This window comes from Octodon degus, unplaced genomic scaffold (genome assembly GCF_000260255.1).
Source record: "Octodon degus isolate 3935 unplaced genomic scaffold, OctDeg1.0 scaffold00067, whole genome shotgun sequence".
In the NCBI taxonomy this organism is placed as follows: domain Eukaryota; kingdom Metazoa; phylum Chordata; class Mammalia; order Rodentia; family Octodontidae; genus Octodon; species Octodon degus.
In genome coordinates, this window is record NW_004524643.1 from 3432761 (window position 1) to 3459577 (window position 26817).

General features: G+C 50.7%; 1 protein-coding gene across 7 annotated transcripts in view; it reads right to left on the reverse strand.

The window, feature by feature from the left end:
* The window catches only part of Mrvi1 (murine retrovirus integration site 1 homolog), a 122394-nt gene that overhangs the window by 48252 nt on the left and 47325 nt on the right, over window positions 1–26817 (reverse strand). For 2 of the 7 annotated variants that reach the window (XM_023719355.1, XM_023719354.1), the window contains exons 3-9: window positions 13400–13497; window positions 12245–12315; window positions 10049–10222; window positions 7547–7596; window positions 7361–7405; window positions 5614–6231; window positions 3551–3629 (exon numbers count right to left, since the gene is read on the reverse strand). In XM_023719355.1, coding sequence (XP_023575123.1) covers window positions 3551–3629; window positions 5614–6231; window positions 7361–7405; window positions 7547–7596; window positions 10049–10222; window positions 12245–12315; window positions 13400–13497 — 1135 coding nt within the window. Of the gene's footprint in view, window positions 1–3550; window positions 3630–5613; window positions 6232–7360; window positions 7406–7546; window positions 7597–10048; window positions 10223–12244; window positions 12316–13399; window positions 13498–26817 lie in introns of those variants that run through there. The other 5 variants (XM_023719352.1, XM_023719353.1, XM_023719356.1 and 2 more) reach the window with 5 other exon arrangements.

Genomic DNA, 26817 nt, shown 5'->3' on the forward strand with positions numbered 1-26817 from the left:
ATATTCATGACTGCCTAAGTCACAAAGGAAATAGAAACATTATTAAACATTATTGCAGTAACCAGACCTTAAACCTTAAAATACCTACATTGCCTAATGAAGTTCAGAGGTATCTGCAAAACAAATATAAATAAATCAAGCTACAGATGAACTAGTGGAAAATAAATCTATCTTCCCATCAAAGAAAAGCATTATTATTTCTTAAATTTTGAGAAGCATTATTTTTATAATAATTGAAATAATGAAGGACTTCATGAAGAAAAAAAACAGGCAATAATTATTATAAAACTGTATAATTCCTCCAAAATAATGCATAACTCATTAAAAAAGCAAAAAATGATAGAATAAAAATCTTGAGAAAAAGGCGCCCAATGAAGGATTAATTATCTGTCATGTATAGAATTTACATATATTGCTTCAAAAAATAAAAGTCTGGGATTCAGATGGCTACATGGGCAAAATAATGTATATCTATCTGTATATCTATATCTATATCTATATCTATATCTATATCTATCTGTCTATCTATCTATATTCACCCAAAGAAAAAGCAAAAATAAATATTTTTAAAAGGCAAGCTTGCACTCACTAGTGAATTAATTGAAATGACCATAAAGCGGCATTTCACAGTAATAACGACATGCTATAATTATTGTCCTTATTCTTGGTTACCTGGTTCTTACTACAAAGTAGCCGGGCTTATCAGGCCCAAAAGCAAAGCAAAACCCAGATCACGCTTAGCAGAAAGCCGATGTGTTCACTGGAAGTACCACGTGTGTTGGAGGTCATTTGGCAAATGCGAATATTTCTGAGCGTTGAGCTAGAGAATAAAGTCTGAGAATTTCTCACAAGGAAGTAACTGAAAGGAAGAAAGAAACAAATCATGGTACAAAATGTTTATAGTGGGGCTGTCAGTCACATTTCAAGGACCTGTAAACATGTGAAACACACAACAATAGAGACATCCACGCAAAAGGGAATATGCACCCATTAAATGATAAGTATGATAAAAATACCTGAAATTAGTTAAATAAGCAAAAAAGATTGAATAAAAGGAAGTTACATCTATGTCATCCAGCCAACTTACAAAAAAATTATAAGTGTGGGTAAATGTTGGAAAGAATAAAAATTGTTCAGAATGTGTGGGGTTCTGAGTGAAATTTTAAGACACATTTTTTCTTTAAATGTTTAAATTTGCTTTAATAAATAAATTTTTAAAAATAGAAGCAGAGGGCCAGCCAAATAGCTCAGTGGACTAAAGGGCCTGCAGGCAGGTACGGGGGCTGGGGTTTGATTCCCAGGGCAAGCTGAGATGGCGGTTGAGACTGGGGGTGGTGGCCTGTGCCTGTAACCCCAGTTCTTGGGAGGCTGTAAACAGGAGGATCACTATGAGTCCGATCTAGTAGTGAGACCCTGAACACCCTATAGACTGTTTCCTAAAGTACAAAAACAAAATAATAATAATAATAATAATAATAATAATAAATAAAATATCCCTTTAAAGATGGCTTCCTTTAAAAAAATTCTTTTAAGAAAAATGTCAGCAAGGAACTGGGGCCATAGCTTGGCAGCATAACCTCCTGCCCAGCAAACACAAGGTCACAAGTTTGACCCCTGGTACCACAAAAACAAGAAAAATGTCAGCAATTTTGCTTCTGGGAAGCCTCTTGTTCATGTGGAGTAGGGGATGGAGGGGTGTTATTGTGTGCCACACAGGGAAACACCCAGGATGCTTCCATTGCCCATCACAGGTAGAAGGCTTCTACCCCAACACAGCTCCATAAAGGAGGGCAGCAAGAATGGGACAAGGACTTTCAAAGGCTGCTCTCTGAAGCCTGGGGTCTGCTGGGGCCCTTGGTGCCACAGGGAAAGGACACAACCTTCTGGAAGGCTACCCCCCCCCCAGCCTTGTGGACCCCTCCTCTGCCCTCTCCTCTGAGCTGGATGAGCTTGTCTAGAATATCAGGCACCTGAAAAATATCACAAAACTGCACAAGAGGATGGCAAAACCTTGAGACTCAGGAGTCTGGAGCACTCTGGGTCTCCTATTCCTCAATTCCAAGACGAGAGCTCCAACCCCTGCCTTGTTTATTGGGAGCAGATGCAATCCAGGGTGCAAGAGCACTTCTGTAAGGTGCTATAGGTGATTTATTATGATCGCATTAAAAGGAGTAGGAAAATATGTTGAATGCTTTCATTGTATGAGGGGCCTAGAGAAGCACAAGCCCTTGAGACAGAACATGGAATGGGAGTTCCCAGGGGCTGGGGGCAGGGGAGGAAAGGGGGGTTCATGTTCAATGAAGGGGGTGCAGAGTGTAGAAAGATGAAGAAGGCTGGAGATGGACAGTGTGATGGCGGAACAAGCATGCCTGTGCTTAATGTTGCTAACAGGTGAGAAGCCTTTGGAGATCTGGAGAGGACCCTTCACCCCCCTTTGTTCACTCTATGACACTGTGGATCTCTATGACACTGTGACACTTGTAGATTATTTTTATGGGCCTGAACAGCCCTTACACAATTTCATTCATCCATCCATCCATCCATCCATCCATCCATCCTCCATCCATTCATCCATCCATCCATCCATTCATCCATCCATCCATCCATCCATCCATCCATCCATTCATCCACTCATCCATCCATCCATCCATCCATCCATCCATCCATCCATCCATTCATCCATCCACCCATCCATTCATCCATCCATCCATCCATCCATTCATCCACCCACTCATCCATTCATATTTATTCATAGTCTCAGTGCCAAGCACTGCTGCTGTAAGCATTTAGTAATAAAGCTACACACCCAGCTGCAGGCCCACATACACAGCCCCCAACAAGGGTGCTGGCCCTTGTTGGCCTCTGTTCTCGGGCTGATGACAGTGGGTGTCTAAACTACACATATGCAGTAGGCACAGTCCTAGGCACTTTCCAAACATAGGTTATTTAATCCTTGAATGTTCCTGATAAATACTGGGGTAAGTCCAGGGCTGGCCAGTGGCAGAGGCTGGGGCTCAGCTGGACAGAGTGGGCAGCCCTGGGAGAAGGCCTGAGTCCACCATTCAGCATCCCTTCCCAAGCAGGCAGGGGCAGGAGTTGTTTACAAACTGGACAGAGGCAGCAAGAGGTCCAGAGGAAGGGAGTTGGAGTCACCCAGCAGGGTGGCGCTTTGTGGTGACAACACACTGGCATGTAAGAGATGGCTCTAGTGTCTGGAAAAAAGGAACTGGTCTATTTGGGTGGCTTCCTGGGTGTGAGGGGAAAGGCAGGGTCAAAAGTTCAAGCCTGGGGCACCTTCCAGAGCCACTGTTGTGAACAGGGGCTTGGGGGGGAAGGGGGCTGGCAGGAAGGGGATGACTTGGGGGTGCTCTACATGGGTGGGAAACACAATCAGCTTTGCTCATTCATCTGTGGACACTGCACGAGGGGCTGCTCTGTGTCCAGGCCACCACCAGCTCTGGAGCAGCTAGGGGCCACCAGCAGGAGGTCCATTGCATGCTTGCATCTGCCCTCCTTTGTCTCGGGCAGTCACCCAGCCCCTCTCGCCTACCTTTCTCCTGCTCGGCTGCTTCGCTCAGTTCGGGAAGCTTGAGGCCCACCAGGTTCTGGTTTCTCATCAGGATGTGCTCCTTTGTGCGAAAAAGAGAGACCACACTTCAGAGGACGGCAGGCGGGGCTCTTCCTGGGGCTTCCTCTCGTTCTGTGACCATTCTTTCAGCCTTAGGTGGGAATCACAGGGGCAGCAGCAGAGGTGGGATGGCTGGCCAAGGGGGAGCACTGGCTCCCTTCGCAGCCTGTCGCAGTGCCCACCAGTGGTGTCTCGTCTGCTTTTTAAAGAAATCTATGGGCCACAGGGAAAATAAATTGCTCAGCCCTTTATAGAGAGCTGGGGAACAAACAGCTCTGAGAACAGGCCAGTCCCTGGGGTGTGCATGTGGCTGTTCCGGGGATCTTGGGCGATCTGTCTCATGGCTGGCGGACGCTTCCTGCCCTGCTGATCCAGGCAGGGAGGACCCACCTCCACGAGTGGTCACTCCCCCCACCCACCTCCCTCAGCTCCTCAATGGTCTCGCTGGCACTTCCAGCAGATGAGGCCTGCTGCCTAGGGGACTTGGCACGCAGAGCTAGACAGAAGTGGGCCGTGGCCTGCAGGTATGTGGTACCAGCAGGTCCATACTGTTCCCCGCTAGTTGGCACCAGTGGAACATGTGGAGGAGCTCTTTGCCCTTGGTGGTTTGTCCTGTCAGTGGGTTCTCAAGTCTCCTGGGTGGCAAAGGCCACTGGATAAAAAGAAAAGGGGCCAGCAGAGGGTGCTCATGCTCCAAACAGTAACCACAACGAGGCTCAACACCCACATCCCTGGTAGGCCAGAGGCCCACAGCCTTTCAGCATCCTGGGTGGGGGTGCTGATGAGGTGCTCAAGCTGCCAGGGTAGTGGGTAAAGAGTAGCAACGCAGGCCTCCAGGGGCTCTGGAAATTTCTGTGCAGAACAAGAAAAATCTTCAGGGCTGTGGGGTATGGGGATAGCTGCTTGCCTGGACCTGGGGGCCCATGAAGTCAAATCCCTGGCTATGTGGCCCATCTGGCCCCCTTAGCCTCTCCTTCTCCCAAATGTAGGACTGGGCCCTCCCTGGGTAGCTCCCCCAGATTCTGCTCTGACTCACTAGTTACTTTGGTCTTTCTGGCTAGGTAAGGCTTTCTGTGTAAAGTATTCCAGATCAGCAGCCAGGCCTCAGATCCCCTGAGCTCCAGCTTAGTACATCCCAGAATATTTCTCAGTAGGACAGGGGCCAACATCCAACGGTGTCCCTGCTAGCACAGAAATATCCTTACGTGCTTTAGAGCTATCAGGTTTCTCCTTCCTTTCTTGCCCCTCAGTTCCCTCCATAGGCGACAGGGGAGCTTATCTAGCCCCAGATCTCACCCTATGGAGGCCTGGGTTGGGCTTCTATGGAGGGAAGAACTATTCTGTACATTCTTTTCTCCCTCGCACTTTGGTCCCCCTCCCATGCATCTTTAGATACCCCCAATCATGACATGCACAGCGGGGCAGCCTCATGAGTGACCACTGTGCCTGGTTTGATGGCCTAGGGAAGTTGGAGACACCATCGGCATCAGAAGAAATTCACCACAGAGAGACTGGCCCCTTGTGGTCATTGTCATACTTGGACAAGGGTCTGAGGCTCTTGCTTAGCAGACACCAGAAAGAAAGGTTAGGGGCCACTGCAAGGGAAAACCTAGTTTATCCTGGCCTGGCCCTGTTCTAGGCATCACTAGGCACTCCATCAGGGTCCTGTTTGTGAGTAACCAGCTTTGGCTGAAGGAGTAAAATGGCCCCGAATTGAGGGTACACATGCCCTTCCACACATTCATCTTCCCCTGGAATGTGGCTCTCAGCAGCAATTCTAGCCAAGCAGCCTCTGCCTACTGTTAGGGCTAAAAACCACTTGAGACTAGTGTGGTGAAGGTGCTGTCACACAGACCAGCCTGGGTTCTCTGGTAGGGAAGAGCCAGAGCCACCCTGGCCCTGGGCCCAGCCTCAGCCCAGACAGAGTCTTCAACCCAACAGGGACCTGGTGGGCACACTCTGGCTGGCTGCCCCTAGGAACTCACCTCACGGAGCTTGGTCAGTTTCTGCATCCGCACTGGCTGCACTTGTATCTGGAAGTCTTTAAGCCCTGGCACCTTGGCTAGCTTGCCACTGGCTTTGCCTGGGAAGCGCTTTTCTTCCTCTGCCATTGGCAGCTTGGAAAGCACTTTCTGCAACCGGGGACCGGGCTCTTCAGGGCCACTGTCCCAGGAAACCCCTCTCATTAGGGGTGGCCGGGACACAAGAGGTCTCAGTTCAACTTTGGAGCCAAACTTGGAAGCTGGGGGCTCTCCAGTGGAGACTTTTCCCTGGGGGGCTGGTGTGGCCACTCCTCCCGAGCCCTGGGATGGACTTCTCGGCAGAGGGTTGCCTTCCCTGGCTGTCTTTGGTAGCTGCCTCCCCAGCTCGCCTTCAGCAGGGACAGGCGAGGGACTGTTCAGGGCCATTTTTCCAATGCTATTTGTTCCAGAAGGAAGGCCCTTAGGTGTGGTCTCAGGGTGCTGGAGGGGATCGAAGTTTTCTTTTTGTTCTATTGCAAGCTCTTTGGACTTCTCAACAGGGGGAGAACGAAGAGCCAGCCTGCCCTGAGACACTTTCCTTTGGTCATTCTGCTTCCGGTCAGCTAACCCTTTGGGGACATTCTGAAAAAGAAAATGTAAAGTTGAAACCCTGGAGACAGGTTGAAGAGGAGACACAGCATGCAGGGGACTAGATGGACAAGGACAGCCCCTCTGCCAGATCTAAGCCAGCAAAAGGGACCCACAAATAAGACTGGGGTCTGTAAAACAGAGAGGACAGGGACACCTGCAACTGAAAAACAGCCAAGGGCTGCCCAAGAGCCAGGATGAAGGCACCGCGCGACCCAAGCAGCTTTGGCTCCACCTCAGGAGCCCCACACTCTAGTCCTGGCTCTGCCTGGCAAGCTCTCAGTTCTTAAGGACTCACATTTACCACCAAGTTTGGAATCCTCTGAAATTACAAGCAAACTTGTGCATCTGTTTGTGGCTTTTAGCGGGGAGTAGAGGAAAGGGATCCTTAGCTTTTGATCATTGTTTTTATCTGGGAAGAAATTTCATCTTTCAACAGCTTTTCAGACTTCCACGATCCAGGAGAGGACAGGCTCACTGGATGAGGCCATTCCTGCCAGGGTGGTCTGCCACGCCTGGGGAGGTCCCAAGTTTGCACTCTTGCTCCCTGCCGGAAGCCCGCGTGTGAGGCACACGCCAGTCCGTGTCTGGACCTCTCGGTGCTGTCATGGGTAAGTGCTCATGTTCTCCCAGAGATCTCGTCCCTGGACCCAGGTCCAGGTAAGCTTGTGTTTTAAACCTGCCCTCCGTGCCACTTGGAGCACTAGGGCACCTGGCTCCAGGCAGCATGGGGTACTTCTATTGCCTTCGCCAGAGAGGAAATTCCCCTGGATGCTTCCAGAAGAATTCCAACTAGGGCAGAGTTTTCCTGCAATTTCATTGGAGGGTGCAAGAGCAGTAGCTTTGCCAGGGGCTGCTGCCGGGTCCAGAGGGGCCCATCTCTGACCAGCAGCCTGACTGAGACCGCAAGGGATGGGCACAACCTCTCTGAAGGCTGCTCCCCAAGTCCTGCCCCTCCACCCTGTCCTACCCGGTCACAGTGAGCAGAGGAACCTGGGGGCTTTCCCAGCGTGGGGCTTCCATTCACATGCAAGCTTACACATGGCCCAGCAGCAGGCTAAGCCTCTGTGACACAGAATCCCCTAGGCCCAAATCACCCAAGGTGAACAAAGTGCCAACTCACAGGCTCGCCCGGGTGAGGTGAGACATCCGATTCATCCCCCTTCTGCTGGAGGAAGTAAAGACAGGTGAGCCAGCAATGGGGGCAGGCCCTCAAGGAGGCCCAACTTCCCACCCAGCCCCCTCGGGGTTCCTGGGGGTTACAGGGCAGGGAAGAGACTGCTGGCGCAGAAACTGCTCTGCGAGTTACCTGTGGTGGGGACTTCGGTGGGGACTGCGGGCCGATGCACACATCCAAACCTGGAATGGTTCCAACACTGGTGAGTGGTGGCCCTCAACTGTCCCACCACATCCCTCCCCACAGGATTCTTTCTTAGCAGCCTTAGGCCTGGGAACCAGAAATGTCACTGTTCATTGAACGCCTTCCACCTGCCCTTGGTGATGCCCCCAGGAACCGGATGAGGAACCTGAGGTCCTTCGAAGCAGGAACAGGCAGTTCTGAGAGGAGAACCAGGCTGCCCAGCTCTAGCTGAGCTTGTCTCCTAGCACTGAGCCCCTTTGAGCCCCTCTCTGAGCCTTGCTGGGCAAGCACAGCCTGACCTTGCCAGTGTCCTCCACTTCCTGCTCCCCAGGGAATACCTCCCGTATCAACCCCAGGCCCCAACAATGTGCTGCCTGCTATGGGGTGGCCCCTGCTGGGGCCAATTGGGAACCCCCTGGGGCTGGATGCAATAGGAGTACTGAACTAGAAGGCAACAGACAGGAAGGGAGCTGGCTGAGCAGCCACCTGCGGGGAGAGTCCGGATAGGGAGCACCTGGGGTGACTCAGCCCCACCTTGCGGGGTGGGCACTGCTGGCAGGCTTCTCCTAGAGGGCACAGGAGAAGCTCCGGGGCTGGGCTTCACAGGGACAGCTGTGGAGATAGACACAGACTGGCTGGCATTCGTGAGGGGCCAGGACTTCAGTCTCATAGGAAGAGCCTGTCAGGTACTTCTTGCCCCAGAACTGGCCTTGCCTTGTTGGAACCTGTTCTGCATGGTCTCACAGGGCTTCTCTTGTAGCCCAACCCCCCTCTGCTGCCAGCTGGGGGTCCTGAGCAGGGAATGCAGCACTCCTCAGCCTACCGTGCCTGACCTCGGAACACCTTCCAGAAACCGAAGACCTGGGGCTGCCTGGCAGGCAAAGCTCGGGAAGCTGTGTAACAGCGACCTTGAGGCAAGGCCCGGCAGTGCCCAGTAGGTAACTAGAGGTGGGACCACTCTCAGCATCTCCGCCCTCATTGTGGATTCTGTTTCACTCATCACCTCAAAACTTTGGGTCAGATTCCTGCTCAGCATGCTAATCATGCAAGGAGTTCTGTGAGATGAGGTTTATTAGATTAACCTCACCTTGGCTCGTTCTCCTTTGAGACTAGGGACACCAACTTCAGAGCAACTAAAGTAATTTGCAGGTTTTGCCAGGATAAGCAACTGCCAGCTTTTATACCAGTTCCAGACCCCCTGGAGCAATGCTTAGAAGCGTCTGGTCATTGCCCAAATCCTGTAGGCACTTTGGGTTCCAGAAAAAGCAGAGCCTGGAAGTTCAACCCATGATGAGGTCATGCCACACAGGGGAACAATCCCTTCATGCTGGGAACCAGTGTCACACTAGGAAGCGAGAGCAAGCATTTCATGGTGGGAGCCAAATTTCCCCCTCAGGAGATAACAGCATTCCCAGGACCTTACAGGACCAGTCCTGAGATACCATAGATCAACCAGACCGGAGGATTACCTACCCTGCCTGCCACACAAACCCCCAACCACTGCCTTTCTTCCCTTTTTCTATCAAACTCCAAGGTTTCCATCAGCCCAGGAAGGTAGATCTGGAATCTCTTTGTGTTCCTGGTGTGGCCCCTTCTGTGCCCTTCACTGCTCAATCTCTTTGACTAGGCTCATGGGACAGGTGGCCATGCCTGGTCTCTTGAGACTGCTAGAGCTGGGGCTTTTGCCTCAAAGTTTGGTAATAGCCACAGCTCCTAGATGTCCCAGGATAGGCCAGATTTCAAATACTCCTCTTGCTCTTAAGTTCTCAGACATCAACTTTTTGCTCAGAAAGAAGAGGAACTGTGTGTGGGAGGGCCCAGGGAAGCTTTCCCTCTAACCTGTCAATTCCCCCAAATCTGCCTCCCTTCTCCGGAACACCTGTGTCCTCTTAGGAGCAACGGGGGCAAGGCATGAGAGCCCAGAACACTGTCCTCTCACCTTTGCTGACCCTGGGCTCTGTGCACAGGCACAGCATGGAGGAGTCCTTGCCATGCAGGAGAACAGGAGGGGGGTAGAGGGAGCCTGAGGTAGGTACCCGTAGGCTGGCCATTCTTGGCACAACAGGAAGCCAAGACACCCACATAATGGCCAAAAAGGGGGAGCATCTGGGCTCCGGTTGGCCAGGTATTTCAGAGCCTCTGAAACTGCACAAGCCCCAGTGTCACCAAGGCAGCTGAATCCAAGGATGCTGATCCAGGAGGATTACAAGTTTGAGACCAGCTTGGGTAACCCAGCAACTTAGTGAGGCCCTGTCTCAAAGTTAAAAATGAAAAGGGGTAGGGATGTAATTCAGGGTAAAGGCCCTGAGGTCAATCAGTATTTAAAAAAAAAAAAAAAAAAAATCCCACCTCTAGGAAGCAAGGTTTGCACTGAGGCTGAGGGAAAGGCCCTCTGCTCTGCCTACCTAGAGGGCCCCCGGCAGCCTCCTGGGCCTCCTGACCCTGCCCTACCTGATGGGGAGTCTCCGGGGCTGCTCCTGGACTTCCTCCCGCGGCGGGTCAGGAATCGCTCACTCACCAGCTTGGCTTCTTCCAACAGAGCCAGGTTTTTCTTTTTGTCCTCTTCTGAGATGCTGATATCTGGCAACTGGTCATTTACCAGGTCAATGACGTGCCCCGCAGGGTCTGCAGAGAAAAGGTGAGCTCAGAGTGAGGGCCCCACCACTCCACACCTGGGCCCAGGGCTGCTGCCCAGAGCTGACCAGGCCAGAGGAGACTCAGCAGGGTGCTGGGTTGTGCAAAAGGTCACATGGGGACACACAGTGGCTTTCTTGTGTGCCTGGCCCCTCGGACTTGCGGCCTGTGGCTGTGGCGAATGCCCTGTCACAGAGGTCATGAAGCCACCTTGGGACTCCAGCTCTGCCCTATGCCCTGCTTTGGAAGCAGGCCACTGCGAGCCCCATTTCCATGCCTTCTGCTCCGCCTAGTACACTCTTCCTTTACATCTCCTTTCTTTAACAAGCAAGTAAGCTGAAGGTATGGGGAAGGCCAGCCAGAGACCCTGGGCCACAGTTGCAATCCCGTGGCCGCCTTCTCCTTCGTTGGTCCACTCACACGCGTACCCCAGCCTTCCCCGGACTCTCCCATCCCCAGCTGCGCATCAGGGCCAGCTGCATGTATGGTTCAGCTCTCGCACAGTGGCTCACACAGCCGCTCCTCCCCCAGCCCCACTTCCAACCCCTGACCATGTGCTGTACTCACCCCTCATTTATGACAATCCCTGAACCCTCCCTCCTCTCTAGTCCTGCTCTGTAGCTGCTACCTGGACAATGACATTGGCCATCCAGCGGGTCCCTGCCTTTAGGCCATTCCCTTTGCTTCACCTTCCACTGCTAAGAGAGTGACCGTACCACTCTCCTGCCTCACCCCATGGGGACTCCTCATGACCCTCAGAGTGACATCCAAAGTCTAAAATGGGCTTAGCCAATTTTTCAGGCCTGGCACATTCCCTCTGGGGCCCCTCAACACCAGCCCCCCCCCCCCCATGAGCTTCCTCCAGCTCCCATCTGGCTTCCTCAGCCTCTATTCCCACTGCACTGCACTGGGTAAAGCCCTACCCCAGGCTTCCCTTAGTTAGGAAGTAACTACTCACCCTCACTCACAAGCCCACCCCAAGTGCCACATGGGAAACATGTACCAGTGTTGGCCAACCAATGAGTTCAGTCCTGGTGGCACCAGGGATTGGCTCTGGTTGGCCACGTGAGACAATCTTGGGCATGGTACAGGGCATGGAGAAGAAAGCCTCTCTTTCCAACAATGGGACAGAAGCTTGATGCTGTTAGTAGCCATCTGTTATGGTGAGCAAAGCTCCTGCCCCAGAAGGGAACTAGCATGCTTGATAGAGAAAATGGGCAACCAGTAACCCACACCGAGTACTGCGTCTGGATCCAGTGATACCTGGAACCCAAGCCCGGCCTCCTATTCTTCTGTTATTATTTGGGGTGAGTGTGAATTGGCTTTTATCAACCCAAAGAGTCTTGGCTAGGACACATGGCAGAGCACTCAGGAGCCACCCCCAGAGCCCTGTGTGGCTCCCACTTCCTGTCATATCTTTCCTCCCACCTGCTGCACCTGTCCTCCCTCTTGTGTATCTGTCCAACTCTCTCGGGGGCAATTCTAGTGGCATTCCCTATGGAGCAGGTACCCAGGACTCCGCTCTCCAGAAAGAATGAGGCCCCTCCCAGCCTTGGTTTCCCCAGCTCTCCTGGGAAGGAGTGTCCTGATTACATCTCTGCTTCTCAGAGGCTTCATCGACTATGACCAACAGGAAGGCAGAAACCAAGTCAGTGTCACAGCGACACCCCAGCAACCCAGTGGAGACTGGGAGAAACCATAGATGAATGAGCCGGGGACGGGGCGGCCAGCCTTGCGCTCAGGCTCGCTCAGCCTGCATGTGCTCGCTCCGTCGTTCTGGCAGGGCTCTGCGCCATGAGCCAAGACAAGGGCCTCATCCGCTGTTCTGCCTTTGACTTCCTCGCTTCTTCAGGCTGGTTGGTTTTGGCTTTTCTCCAGAAGAAGCTGAAATTAGGAGCTGTACTTCTGGACTCAAACATGGAGGGGCCGAGATCTCTGCCTTGCTGGGGAGCCGAGGGGGAGGAGCTGAGTCGTCCTGCTCAACCACACCTTCCCCGCTGGCCCAGCGCTTACCCACCGATGTCAGCGACGCAGTGGAGACCTTCAGGTGTCGGTGAGAAAGCCTCCTGTGGGGGCTGGGAGCTCTGAAAGGCAGAACAGAATCGCCTCATCAGGAGACCGCTCAGTGCCAGTGTCGTCCTTTAGTGTCATCCCAGAGCATCGTCCTGGGAGCATGTCTGGGGTCCTCTGATCCTCACCCTGGGAACTTCTTAGAAAGGCAGACTCTCACTTTTTGTTAGAAACGCAGACCTCCTGGACCAGAAACCCTGGGGCGTAGGCCCAGGGAGCTGCGGTCTAAGGAGCCTCTTGCGGCTTCACGCACACTCGTTTCACCAACCTTGGCTGTCAGGGGAGGCAACTTTGACTGACGACGGTACTTACTGTTCTTTAGGACCCAGACTCTTGAGCTATGATCTGAGCAGCGGAAATCACATAAAATGAGAAGAACCAAAAAGTATGGCATCCGGGTCGGCCAAATAGCTCAGCAGATTAAAGTGCCTGTTTAGACAGATTTAGCGTCCGGGAATTTGATCCCCGGACCTGCAGTGCCAGCCCGGCCCCCTGGGCGCACTGAGACTGGGTGTGGTGGCTCAAGCCTGTAATCCCAGCTCTTGGGAGGCTGTAAACAGGCTGATCACTACAAGTACATCTAGTAATGAGAACCTGAACATCCTGTAGACCCTCCTCCCCCCCCCAAAAAAAAATATGGCATCGTTGCCCTGCAGAACATTAAGCTACTGTGTGTCTAACTTAGCTACTTTATCCCAGCATCATTTTGCTCCCCTTTGTTAAAACATGAAATTAAATCTTGACATGTGCTCACTATATGAGAATTATTTTATACCTTTCTGAAAATTGCACTTAGACAATCAAATTCCAGCTGGACCAGTGCAGAGTGAAATGGTCGGTGAACCTGTGACCCAGTGTCACCCTGCAAGGTGCCATCTTCCATCCAGGACCCACTCCAGCCAGGGACAGGGTTCTGTAGCCAAGGACTCAAAACTTTCAGATTTGTCTGCAAATATCTGGGTGGTTCTCATGAGAAAATCCTCTGCTATGGTTTGTGCCTTCTTAAAAGCTAACTAAGTGTAAAAGGCTTTCTGAGCCCCACATTCTAGGAAAAATTTGCCCATTTTAGTTTAAGTTTCAGGTACCCAGCCTGCTTACCTGTTGGCCAGGGACTTGTCGGCCTCTCCTGGGAAACCGGCATCCCCGGTCAGGATGATTGCGGGTGGGCTGTGGAATATTCCTGCCGAGGGAGGGCCCTAGGGGTTTGGAATGAAAAAGCAGAAGGGGTTAGGCTTGTGCCAGTGTGAGTGGCAGCAACCACCCCAGCACCATGATGCTCAGGGCTATCTTGGTTGTAGGGACCAACACAATGTGCTTGCTTGTTTTACTTCTATTAAGGTCTAATCAATAAACTAAGATTATAGTATGCAAGGTGTACAACGTGACATTTTGATAGGCATAATTTAAAAATAACTATCACAATGAAACTAATTAACATATATACCACCTCATTTAACTGTGTATACAGTAAGAATACTTTGCAAATTTCAAACATAGAAGAACTTTACTATTAACTGTAGTCACTCCACTATACATTGGATCTCCAGAACTTACTTATCTGATAGCTGAAAATTTGTACTCACTAACTAACTTCTCCCTATGTCCTCTATCTCCTAACTCCTGGTAACCACCATTCTAATCTGTTTCCACAAATTCAATCTCTTAAGATTCCATGTATGAGGTCATGTATTACTTATTTTTTTGTATCTGGCTTATTTCACCTAGCTTAATGTCCTTTAGATCCATCCATGTGGCTGCATATGACAGGACATCATCCTTTTAAGAGGCTAAATAATATTCTACTGGGCATGTGCATCTACGCATTTTTCACATTTTCTTTGCATATCCAACAATAGGCATTCAGGTTGTTTACATATCTTGGTTATTGTGAATAATGCTTCAGTGCCGTTTATTTGGATTCACCAGAAAAGAACATACAGGCAGCATCTCCTTCCTTCCCCAGCAGGCCTTTGCCAGCTTGGCACAGAGCACCTGGCACTAAGACTGAACCCCACACACCCTCCCCAGTTAGTCTCGGCAGCAGCACATGGACAAGACAGCTCAGAGCCCTCAGACAGAGGCCAGCCCGGCCAGGAAGAACAACAGCCAGAAGAAAGGGTGGCAGCATCCACATGTTCCTGGTATTCCATCTTTGCAGAAACGCTTATCAGTACAAATGTATATGTCTGAAACTAGAACAAAGTTCTTGACTATTCCTGGATATTTTGAGTATTATTTCACAAGGACTCCATAAATGGCAAAGAAATCCTCACGCCCTAGGTCAATGCATTTGTATACTCATAGGCTGCTGATGGCTGCTTGAAGGGTGAAGCTACAGCAAGGGTATAATAGACACTTGCAGAGTGAACAGATAAAGTAATGAAGCCAAAGCAATGTGGGATCTACAGTTAGATCCATGAGGATGCCCTGCAGCCTAGGTCCTCCCAGGCCTGAGTGGACCAGTTATAAACATAAGGCCACATTAGTCGTGATACTCCATGTCTGTCTGGTCCATTAGCTATCTGCTATTGCAATATTGTCTTCTCACAATTGTCCCCACTTTGTCTGGGAGGCTCTCTGGGCGTTCTCTCCACCATCCTTAAGATGCTTAAGAGGACACTTTCCTCTTTGCTTCTCCTCCTCCAGTCTCCTTGACTTCTGTGCACTACCAGGCCCTCCTCTGAACACCCTCTTCCTTCCTGCACAACAGGTCTGTCTCTGGACTCTCAGAGCTTGTCACTCCCACCTCCCCGTGGCTGGAGCTGCCTCCTGCACTGTTACAAGAGTGGGTGTTGGCCCCCCACTGCACTTTGTGGGTGAGGGAGTCCCATTGGGCACTTAGTGTTCTCACTTCTAATGGCCCCTCTGCCACCACAGCCCGTGGGTTGCTGGCTTCAGAGCCCAGCCTGAGCCATGTTCCTGAGTGCTCGGGGCATAGGAGCTAGTTCTCTGCTGTTTCCTTTTCACATTCTACTTTCTTGTTTGCTAGGTGGGTCCTGAATAGCTCTCTTAAACTCCTTAAACCCCACAGCTGTAGGAAAGCCCAGTCTTCTCATTTTCACTCCCCTTCCTCAAATATAAGGTGATGAGAACTGGAGACATTGTCTCCAAGTAAGAATCCTCCCAGGGAACATGATATTATCTCCTTTGATGACAAGATGCTTTTATTTGGAAGTTCAAAACCAGACCCCTGAGAAGTCCTTACTTGGACTCTGGGTCCTTATCCAGGACTTCACAAGTGGTTGGAGCAGAGGAGATGTTTGGAATCTCCCATCATATGGAATGAAAATTGTGGGGGTGTTTTTGCAGAGACTTAACTGGGCAGAAGGGACAGAAAGCAGCATTGTCTACTGAAAGAGAGACAACCCTGGCTTAACTTCTACTCACCACTTAGGAGCTGTGTGTCCTCGGGCACGCTATTGGTCCCATGGTCATAAAATCTAATTCACAAGGTTGGTTTGAAGACGAAATTAATGTCCATAAAGCACCTAAGTCATGATTGACACTTGCAATGAATGACTATTTTATTGTCAGATTGCCCATCATCCAAAAGATAGCTTTTGGTGACTACCATGTGCCCGGAGCAGCTTGAGACATAAGGAGCAGATCCTCAAGCATTCAGGTCAAGCAAGGGACTCAGAAAACCAGCATGCCACTAATCAACATAAAATGACAAGGAGCCGACCTCATTCCATGCAGGCTCAGAAGAAAGAAAATAACCGCTAGTCAGAGAAACTAGAGAAGGCTCTATTGGGGAAAGACATTGGATGACAGCTCCTGAGGGATGAACAGAGGTTTGCAAGATGAAAATAGAGGGAGAGATTTGGTACAAAAGAAGCAGCATTATCAAAGGGCATAACTAGAACTAGGTACTAGGAGCATGGATTACAGGTTTGTGAGCTAGGGCTTCCTAGGGGTGGGGGAAATGAAACTTGAATAAGAAGTCGAGTCTGTTTTAGAGTTTTGTCTAGTGGTTGTGGAGAAAGGGAACCCTAGAGGTGAGGCTTGGGAATCCCTTGACTGCCCCAATAGTAAGCACAGAAATATCAACAGCAGCTGCATCCCCGAGTCCCCTTGATGCGCACTGGCTGAGATGATGGAAAAGGCCGAGTTATTACAGCATCCATCCTCCCTTTTCCGGCATTAATGCTGGTGCTGCCCCCGAGACTGGCCAACCTACCCTCATGGCCCCGGAGCTCCAGGCCCTCTAGGCACAGCGTTGCACCCTTCTGTCAAGGGCTCCTGAAAGTAATATCCAGACTCCAAGAAACAACAACTTCTCTGAACACTGTCACCTTGATGCGCTGCTGATGAACTGCCCACTGGCTTTGTCCCCTCATCACATTATCCTTCAGTCCCCAGTTAGTGAAATGGCCAAGGGCTTGTTCTGTCTCAGAGGAAGGTTGTGCCAACATAACGAAAGAATGGATGAGCACATGTTTCAATAAGTCACCTGGCCCACAGATGCTCATTATTTGAGACTTTAAAAAAAAAATAGAATAGTGGTTCTACTGTGAGCGAATCAGCTCTCTTATCTTCTGTCCCCTGGGCTTCTCTAGAAGAGGCCACTGAGCAGCAGGGATGCTGCAGGATGCCCGAGGAGCCAACAGGAAAGCAGGAAGATGGAGGATCGTGGCTGAGGGCCTCCTGAGGACATGCAGGAAGAGGCACAGGTCAAGAAGGGAAAGCCGTATGTCAACATGGTAGCTGTCAGGATGAGGCGATGGCAGATGGGGCCAGGGGTGACGTTGAGCTGAATGGGAGCCAGACACAAGGAAGGGGTGGGGTTTGTACTGTGTGGACCTGGTGCACAGGAAGGGCTGAAGTTTTCTCAGTCTTCTCTGCACATCATTAAAAAAGGTCTCTGGCTGGGGTGGTCTCTGGCTGGGGTGGTCTCTGGCTGGGGTGGTCTCTGGCTGGAGTGGGTCTGCTTCAGGCATTTTGGGCACCTGGCCCTGAAGGCATCTGAGTGACTGGCCCTGTGTCGAGTGACTCTTACTCTGTGCTGGCTTGCTGGAGTACAGCTGATGTGTACCTAAATGCTCCCCAAGCTTGTCATCTTAGTGGTTCATGTGTGACCTGCTACAGGAGTGCCAGGCAAAACTCTGACACTTCTCACAGAATGTGCAGGGCTCCTTCCGTGAGTGGATCCTGGCCTGACTGTGAATGAGCTTCAAAACCTGCCTTTTTGTGTGGGGGCCACATCTAGGGCACTGCTTTCTTGTGAGTCTTCCAGAGAACAAGAAAAAAAAGTATATTGGCTAAAACATTGTCATAGACACTATATTATAAGATTTCTGTTGTTCCTAGGCAGGGCCTACATAACTCCCAATGTGCACAGGTGTAAATGGGCTGCATTTGTTTGACGGCTGAACTGGGTCAACCATGAATGAACTTCTTCAGATCCCATTTCAACAAGTAACTGCAGTGGTAGTGGTATAGTGCATATCTATTTCTGAGAATTTGGTATACCTGTCTTCTAAGTAAAAAGAATACAGATCTTATTTTCATTTATTGACATATTCCCTACTTCCCAGGGCAACTTGAAGCAACCAACAGTAGAGTAAAAGACATAAAGTCACAAGACCATAAAAATAGGAGAGCAGTCCAATAAATATTAATATTCATGTAAAGAGGAATGCTTGCTCCTCCTACCCACCTATGGTCTGGCTCTGAAATTAAGCTGTTGGACCTGAAACCTAGGGAAGCTGAGATGCACACAGCCCAAGCTCTGAGGAGGACTGTGTTAGAGAGCTGTTCCATGGGCCACACCCAATGGAAAAAGGTCTTCATTTCTCTTTTCCACCTCTCAAAGGACATGAAAAGGAAGCAAGTCTTAATCGCTATCCTCACATCTCTCCACTTTAAAAATTTCCTGCATTTTTCTCACAGTGGAACTCTGATGACTCTTCCCTTGTTTACTCTTCTTGCCCAAATCCTCCCTACCTATTTTTCTATCATCCATCATTCACCCATCCACTCATCCATGCACCCATCCACATATCCATGCACCCATCCATGCACCCATCCATCCACCCATCCACTCATCCATCCATCCATGCATCTGTCCACTCATCTACCCATCTATCCATGCAGCCACCTACCCATCCACCTCTCTTTTTGAGGCATTTCTCTCTCTCTCTCTCTCTCTCTCTCTCTCTCTCTCTCTCTCTCACTTTTGAATCTCCATTCATTTATTGACTTGCAGATTTCTTAACCTCTGTTTTTATGATTGACTTAACAATTTTACAAGTTTTACTGAGGAAAGATCTGCTCTCAGGAGGAACAGACACTGTGCTGCCAGTGATGAGGTTCTCTTTAGATTCAAGGAAAGGGTTGAGGTCTGCTAACACTTTTGTGTTACTACTCCTTACTCTGTCCATTTATGGAATGTCTGTCAAGGCCAGGGTCTGTGCAAGGTCAGGAGGCAGGTGAGGCAGGCAAACCTCAGTGCTGCTTCCTGCCACCACAATGGGAGGGGCAAGTGGTAGCAGCACCCCCATTCAATGGGTAATGCCCTCAGTGTGGGCACCCATGAGGTAAATGGTCCATGCGGCATTGGAGGGAGCTGCTTTCCAGTAGGCATTTTCTCTGCCTGCTGGCTAAAAGCTGTTCCCAGCAAAGCTCTCTGTGGTGGCACCCTTGCATGGGATGCAGCCACCCTCCCCTGGAGGAAAGTGGAGGCAGAGGTGTGCACCTAGAAAGAAGAACCAAGCCAGGAGTGGCGAGTGTCACCCACGTAGCCACAGACACACACAGTTCCAAGCTGCTCACAAACCAGGAAGCTCAAAGCAATCAAGGGAAGATCCTCTCACCCCGATGGAATGTTCTGGAAGGCTCCTCCTTCTTCCAATGTGTGCAAAACACACAGGCAAGACATTCAAAGTGTTCTTTCCCTAATGTGCTCACAGATTGGTTGGGCAAACAGAGGCAACCCTAGTTTTCTACAGAACTGTATTGAGTCTGGTTGTTTTTAATTCTAGCAGGGCCTGGAAGAGAGTAGTGCAGGAAGGAGAGGGTGGGCAGATCCCAGGGGCCCTCTAGGTGAATGCTGCTGGGTTTTAGTGCAAAGACCTACTGTGAGCCAACAGAAGGCAGGCTTTCAAGGGTGCTCGTTCAGCAGTACGTGCAACTGAGTACGGAGTCTGCTCAGCACGTCACTGACTTGGGGACTGCAAGGGCTTCAGGCTCAGGAGCCACACTATTACAGAACAACTTTCCTCTTATTAGGTGGGTGGCCTTTCGCACGTTACCTTGCCTCTCTGGGCCTTGGTTACTTCATCTATAAAATAGCTATCTTGAGACTGGGTGTGGTGGCGCATGCCGGTAATTCCAACACTTGGGAGGCTGAAAACAGGAGGATCACTACGAGTCTGACCTGTGTGGTAAGACCCTGTAGATCCTGTACTAAATACATTAAAATAAATAAATAAATATCTTTATTCACAGAATAGAATTAAACAAGTTGATACAAAAAATATGACTTCCAGGGGCTGGAGAGATAGCTCAGCAGTCTAAGTGCCTGCCTTGCACACACAAGGACCCAGGCTCAATCCCTGGTACCACATGTCCTGCAGGCCCTGGGACCCCAGGCATGCCATGCAGTGTGGGCTAATGAAACTAGGCGTGGTGGCGCACACCTATAATCCCAGTGCTGGAGAGGCTGAGACAGGAGAATCACTCTAAGTCCAAACTGCATAGCAAGATCCTGTACCAAATTCAAAATAAATAAATAACGAAAAACAATATGCCTTTCAGATGAAATAGAAGATGCCCTATTATATTTGGACTTCAAGTAGACAATGGATAATTTTTTAATACGAGTATAACTCTGTATTGCATGGATCCAAATATGCTTTCATTCACCCAGCCTGGTGACACTGGATGGAAAGCCTGTGGCGAGGACTTGGCACCTGGTAAGAGCACCTGAAGTACTGGGTGTCGGAGTCCACTGTCACCTTTGCTGCTTTAGAATTTGACCGCCAAGAAACTTGCCCTTGGTTGTGGGCCTGAGCCAGTTTGGGCTAACATAGGAGGGAGAGGTAAGTTAGTCTTTCTGGTCAGGCTGTCACGCAAGATCTGCAGGGGGTAGCGGACCGCACAAGCCCAAGTCCCCACGGAATCCACCGCACCTGGTCCCACCCCTTTCTCGACTGCTGCTTCTCAAGGAGTAGATGCCTGACATGGATCGGATCATGTGGATCGTGGAGTTCACAGGCACAGGCAGCAAAGAAGCAAGTGTGGGGAATGGGGAGGGACAGCTACTCAGGGCGGCTGTGTGCTGGGCCCCACCCCTCACACCGGTGTGTTTCCCACATAATCCCGCAAACAAACCTCAAGATACAAATCAGGGCTGATAAAACCTCCCCATTTTATGACTCATGATGGCGAAATGAGAAGATACAAACAAGGCCTCAAGCATGAAGCTGGTCACCAACCAGCTTTCTCTCCCTATTTCCGCCAATTTTGATTCCTATTCTGCCCCACAGCTGTGCTGCTTATAAATCTCGAAGGTGATAAACGTGTGTCCCCACTGCCACATTGCTCCTCCAGCTGCCACCCCTGCCTGAGTCTCATCTGCCCTACATCCTGGCACCCTGCAGGCCTCTGACACTCCTGTTATTCTTTCAAGCTGTCCTCTAGGGAAGATGCCTCTGCCTCCAGGGAGCCTCTGAGCCAGCATGAGACTGGATTCATAGCAGGGGTAAAGGCTGTGGGGCAGAGGGTGCCCTCTGCCACTGTGCCCTCTCTGGCCCTTGGGCCCAGCCTCCCTGGTGACACATATGCTTCTCGGAGTCAGCCAGCCCTGCAGTGCTGAACCGCCTCCCCACAAGCTCACCCAACAATAGGCCAATGGGTCACATGTTGCTCCCCTTAAATAAATCTTATAGAAACATTTAAATGTTTATTTCACCCATAAATTCCTAGGAATGCACAACAGTTTCCTAAGTGCCTGAGCACAGGGACAAATAAAGTTCAGTGGCATACACAGGAATAGTAGCTGCGAATTCCCCACACGGTATCATGTGACCAGGCTGGGCCAGGGAAGCGGAAAGAACAGCACCAGCCCTGGCTCAGGTGGGAATGGAGAGCTTAGCTCCTGCCCAGGCCGGGATGTCGGTCAGTAAGGGGTACGGGACAGCCAGGGAGCCCCAGGCTGGAGTCCCACCTTGGGGACCTCCTGCAAGTCCCGTAACTTCTCTGACTTCCATGTTTTCAAACATTATATGGATCCAGTGCCACCATTTCCCAGGCTCGTTTCAAAGATAAAAAGAAATAAAACAGTAACACTGGGGGGGTGGGGCGCTGTTCACCTGTTTAGCGCATCCCATTGTCCTCTCTCCGGGTCTCCGGAGAAGCCCAAGCTAAATTCAAACCCAGGCCTCTTGACACTCATTACCAGAGTTTTATCTACCTGTATCTGTACTCAGCCAGGCGCGGAGCCTCAGCCCCCAAGGAGAGTTCGTGCTCCTACAGGATGCAAGGGCGCCCCCTGGACTTGCTAGGAGATGGTGGTGGCCCTAGCTGCTGAGAGCCCTAAGGCCACCGAGGAGCCCCAGCGCCCAGCCTGAGGTCGGCTCCTCCAGTCGGCCAGGCACTGTGGACCGCTCCTTGCTCCTTAGTGGACTCCTCAACATCCACGCCGTGTGCCGTGGCCTGCCCTGCCCCAGGTGGGGCCCTTCCACCACTGCTGACTGCATTCCTAGATGCCAGCGATCAGCTATCACCAGACTGTCCTGCTCTCGTCATCACGTCTCACTCTCATCCCGTTTCCATGGAGACCCCTCTGCCACCTGGCCGCCCCCCAGCATCATCTTCTGGCATCCCACTTCATCTTCGCGTCCGTCCAGCTTCTCAGCAGCGCAGCAGGTCAGCGACACACTCAGCCTGTCACACAAGCCGGCCAGGCAGACGTCCACACATCCACTCGTCCACTCATCCGCCCCATACTCCTACCACAGGCCAGCGGCTAAGCACACGACAGACATGGCCTTGACCTTCAGTGGCTCGCTCACAGTTTGCCAGGGTGACAGAAAAACAGAACCATAAGCTACTCCGCTGTTCAAAACGGAAACTAAAGTCAAACACTTCCAGCGCGCCTTCTGCTCAGGGGTGGTGAACCTGTGGCACGCGTGCTGCGGGGGCAGTTTATATCACTGAAAGCTCTAAAAGTTCCACCATCCATCAGCATCGATCTTGTAGCTCTTGCTCTATTACTGCCCTCTTCGCCTTTCCCAGAGCTTCCTCCTCCCCCTAGAGTTTGAGCCTCCTAGGATTCCTAGGAGATGTTGGCGGAGCCACACTGGCAGGAACATCTTGGTAGGAAAGGGGTTTGACTCTGCACTCCTGCGCAGCACAGCCAGTTGACCCTAGAGAATTATATAACTTCGCAGACTCCATGTGGTCTCCCATGAAGTAGAGGAGGGAGGAAGGTGCACAACAATGCCCAGCAGAGGTCTCCAGGATCTCATACATCAGAAGCCCGTGTTGGTAACTTACTTGAAATCGTTTCACAGTAGATCTTAACTGAGGCTGTTTTTACAAAAGTTGTGATAAATCGAAATGACCTCAGGGAAGATGATTTCAAACTCCTAGCGGCAGCATTCAAGCACTTCCTTCTTGGTTTCTGGCGATTAAAGTGTGATTATGGGCCTCCGTTTTTTCATCCGTAAAATGGGATGCTAACAGCCTCTAGGTCCTGGCTTCTATTGTGCAGCTGCTGCGTGTGAAGGGCTTAGAGAAGTGCCTGGCTTCCAGGAAGCTGGAGTGAGGGCTCTCACTCTCAAGTCTGCAGTTTCTTTAGTCCATAGTGGGTTCTAAGTGTTTCATACGTACTATGGATTTCATCTTCCTCTCATGCCTGACGGAGGATTGGCTCTTTTGGGTCATAAGCCCTTTTTCTTCAGTGGGGAGCATGCACCTCACAAAGAGAAGGGCATAGGGACCGGCAAAGACACAGCCTGAACAGCCAGGCCAAATGAGATGGAAGGCGAAGCTGGGCTTCTGCCTCAGTAGTAGAGTCTATTGTTCGGTTCTAGCTATCTCAGAGAGCGGAGAGCGAGAGTCCTCCAGTTCCTAATCAGAGAAGTTCATAAGGGGCCAGAGAACAAATCGGATCGAGAATGGGTGTTCAGTTGTAAACTCACTAGGACACGAGCTCCGTAAGCACAGGGTTTGGTTAAGGCTCAACAAACATCGTCTGAACAAATTCAACAGACATTTGCAGTAAATGTGCCTTTTTTCTTTATTTGTGGAACCCCTGCAGTGAAGACGTGAGCAGGCAGCCACTTCCTGTGAGTGCACACCCCCCTGTGGGATAATGGGGGTATGTTGTGGACTACAAAGAAGAAAAACAAAAAACTGTAGCCCCTTTCCTGTGGCTCACAGCTGAGACGCTGGAATCCAGGCTTTGTAACTTCCTTTTTACATGACTTTGAAAAACTGGCTTAATCTTTCCGAGCCTTGGTTTCCTGGCCTCTAAAATGAGCAGTGTCATGGCTCCCCTATCGGCATGTTATTGATTAACTGAGATCTTAGACATAAGAAGGAAACATGCTTGTTTCTTTCTTCTCACCTGGGTAATATGCCATTGCTCTGAGCTTCTGTTCTTGGGAAGAGGACCTCCGCCCTGCCTGCCTTGCTTTTTTCTGCTCTTAAAGTCTTCATCTACAAATGGGGACCATAGCAATGTCTACCTCACAAAGGCGTGGTGAGGGGTAAGTGCTAGAAGGGGCACCATGAGTCTGGCCGGGTGCCCAGCACATGGAAGTGTCTTCTCTGTGCAGAGTCCTCAGAGGGTTGGAGGATCAATTGCATTCGCAGGCATGAAACTTTTTGCAACCCACTGTGTGTGGCTTAAGAACTGAACACTCCCTATTAAAGCAGAAAAGCCCCTTTGGTTCTGCTTCTTTTTTTTTTTTTTTTTTTTTCCAACCTGCCCCATCTGACATGACCTCCTCATTTGTTGGCGCATGCCCACAATTCACTTCCTGGGTGTTCATCCACGTAGACATCTTGGGAACTATGTTTCTGTTTCTAGTTCGACCCACCTGTTCCCCAGAGTTATAGGACCCGCCCTGTCCCAGCAACATCGACAGTTCTGATTCTGTACTTCCTGCCTGTAAAAGTCTATAAAAACCCTGGACCACAGAGGTTAGAGGCAGGCTTTCTCTGTTGGTGAGAGGAAGCCCAACCAAGACCACTGGTGTCAAATAAAGCTGTCAACCACCTCCAAATCCTGGGTGTCATTTCGGTGCCTCTGCTTGCCGTCACACTATGAGCTGAGTACTTTGTTTAGTACTTTTTGGTACAGGTAGATAATGGAGGTCTAGATGCCTGGGTTTGAATTTAGCTTCAACCACTTGCTGTGTTATCTAGCAGTCATTACTTTTCTTTTCTCTGCTATTAAAGTCTTCATCTATAAATGGAAATACTACCCGTGCCTACCTCACAAGGGCATTGTGAGGGTGAAGGACAATAATGTGCACCAGGAGGCTAGCCTGGTGCTTGGCACACGGAAGCGACTGCTCTGTGGCATCTCTCCAGTTCAGAGCTCAAAGAGGGAGGGTTCCCGTGGCTGGAGGCTCTAGACATCCATAAACAGACCCTTCCTTAGGGTGACAGACACAGAGCGAGCTGCCTTTCCAGAGCTTGCTCCAGCCTTTTCTCAGTTACTTACAATTTGGGGAAAGGGCAGAGAATGGATGCTACTGGTTAGCCGAGAGCTGGTGTTGCAAGGATCTTAAGCACAATATGCTGCCACACAAGAGCTTAAGCATCAGTGTCTGCCTATGGCATCAAAAAGCAAGCAGAGCATTTGCCTGGGGAGACCTAGAGGCTTGTGGATGTGGCCTAAGCCAGGCCATAGCTAAGGATCCATGTGTCAGGACTCACTAGGCCCCATACTGCACTGCTTTATCAGCTGGCCGAAGGGAGTGAGGTAGTCCCAAGGACAGCACCTTGTCTCTGTGGGTTGTGTGACCCAGGGCTTGTTCCCTGACCCCATGGCTGGCACGCCTGAGAGGACTGCAAGCAGAGAGGGTTCGAGGAGATCTAGTGCCACAAGACACTAGATGCTTTGGAGGTCACAGGCAGAATGTTCTTCAAGGCCTAGGTTAGCACCTTTTAGACAAATGGCCTTAGGGGCCAGGAAATGTGCCCTTGTTCCAGGCCCCAGGGATCTCCCGGATGGTGCTGCAGGAAAGTGACCAGGGCTCAGTTTGGAGCAGAGTCAGGAAGTGCTATCTGGGATCTGGGGCCAAGGTGACAAGCTTCAAACCCTGGCCCTGGGCTAGTGAGATAGCTCAGCGGTCTAAAGCGCCTGCTCAGGCAAGTGTTGCAGGGACCATGGTTCAATCCCCAGCACCACATGCTGTGCCAGCCCTGCCCCTAGAGCAGGCTGAGCTGACCACAAAAAAAAAAAAAAAAAAAAAAAAAAAAAAAAAAGATCTCCAAACCCTGACCTTGTCACCCGTGAGTGCCGGATCTTTGGTGGAAGGAGGTTAATTTCTCTGTGCCTCAGTTTCCTCAATTCTCAAATGGAGATAATGACACCCACCTCATAAGGCTGATTGGAAGTGAGTTAGTGTAGTACATACTACTTGGCACCTGGTCAGCTGTCATTGTTAAGTGGCTTTGTGGCAATGGGGTGGGGAAGGCGGGGAATGCTGGAGCAGAAGCCACAGAGGTAATGTCAGCCTGTGAGCACATGAGGACCTCCCCTGGGGCTCCAGAGATGCTTGCAGGAGAATCAACGTTGTTCAAATAGAAGCTGGACCTGATGCCAATGGAGCTCTCACAGCTGACAGGAATGGCCTGGTACCCAGGTCTGGAAGGCTCCTCTGCGGATGCTGTGTTGTCCCAGGGAGTTTGACTCCTAAAGTAGCTGCTGATAAAAGGCCAGGAAACCTCTGATGCCCTGCTCTAAGCACCTCTGGGGTCTGGGCCTGTGTAGTGAAGGGGGGCACGATGCTACATGTTCTGAGAAGGAGGGGGGAGGCCATGGACACTATCATGGGAGCAAATAGGGAAGAACCAGAGGAAAGGGGATTCTGGGGACCTGGGAGCCCTCCCTTTATACACAATGTCTTGCCCACTGCAGGTCTTGTGGAAGCAGAACCCAGGGAGGGCGACAGATCCCAGCTTGCCCAGAATGGAGGGCCCAGGCACAGTGCAGGCTCCCTGGTGAGATGGTGAGCTCCCAGGCCTGGAGACATTCCTACAGATTCACAAGATACAACCTCTGGGACTCAGTTTGCAGGTACAGATTAGATCAGATATCTATGATTTGAGAAGTTCTAAGGTTTGGTATACAAGTTATAGAGAGGGTTGTGGTTCTGGGAGGAGCTTGAGTCCCTCCAGCCCTGATGGTCTGCCATTCTGTGGTACCCTGGGGCTCCTGGCCGACAGCTTCTGCTCCTGCGGGGGACCTTGAACTACTAACTCTTCCCTTTAGTCCTATCCTGTTCTTGGGCAAACCCTGCTCAGTTTTTCTATGGGATTTGATTACAGCTTCT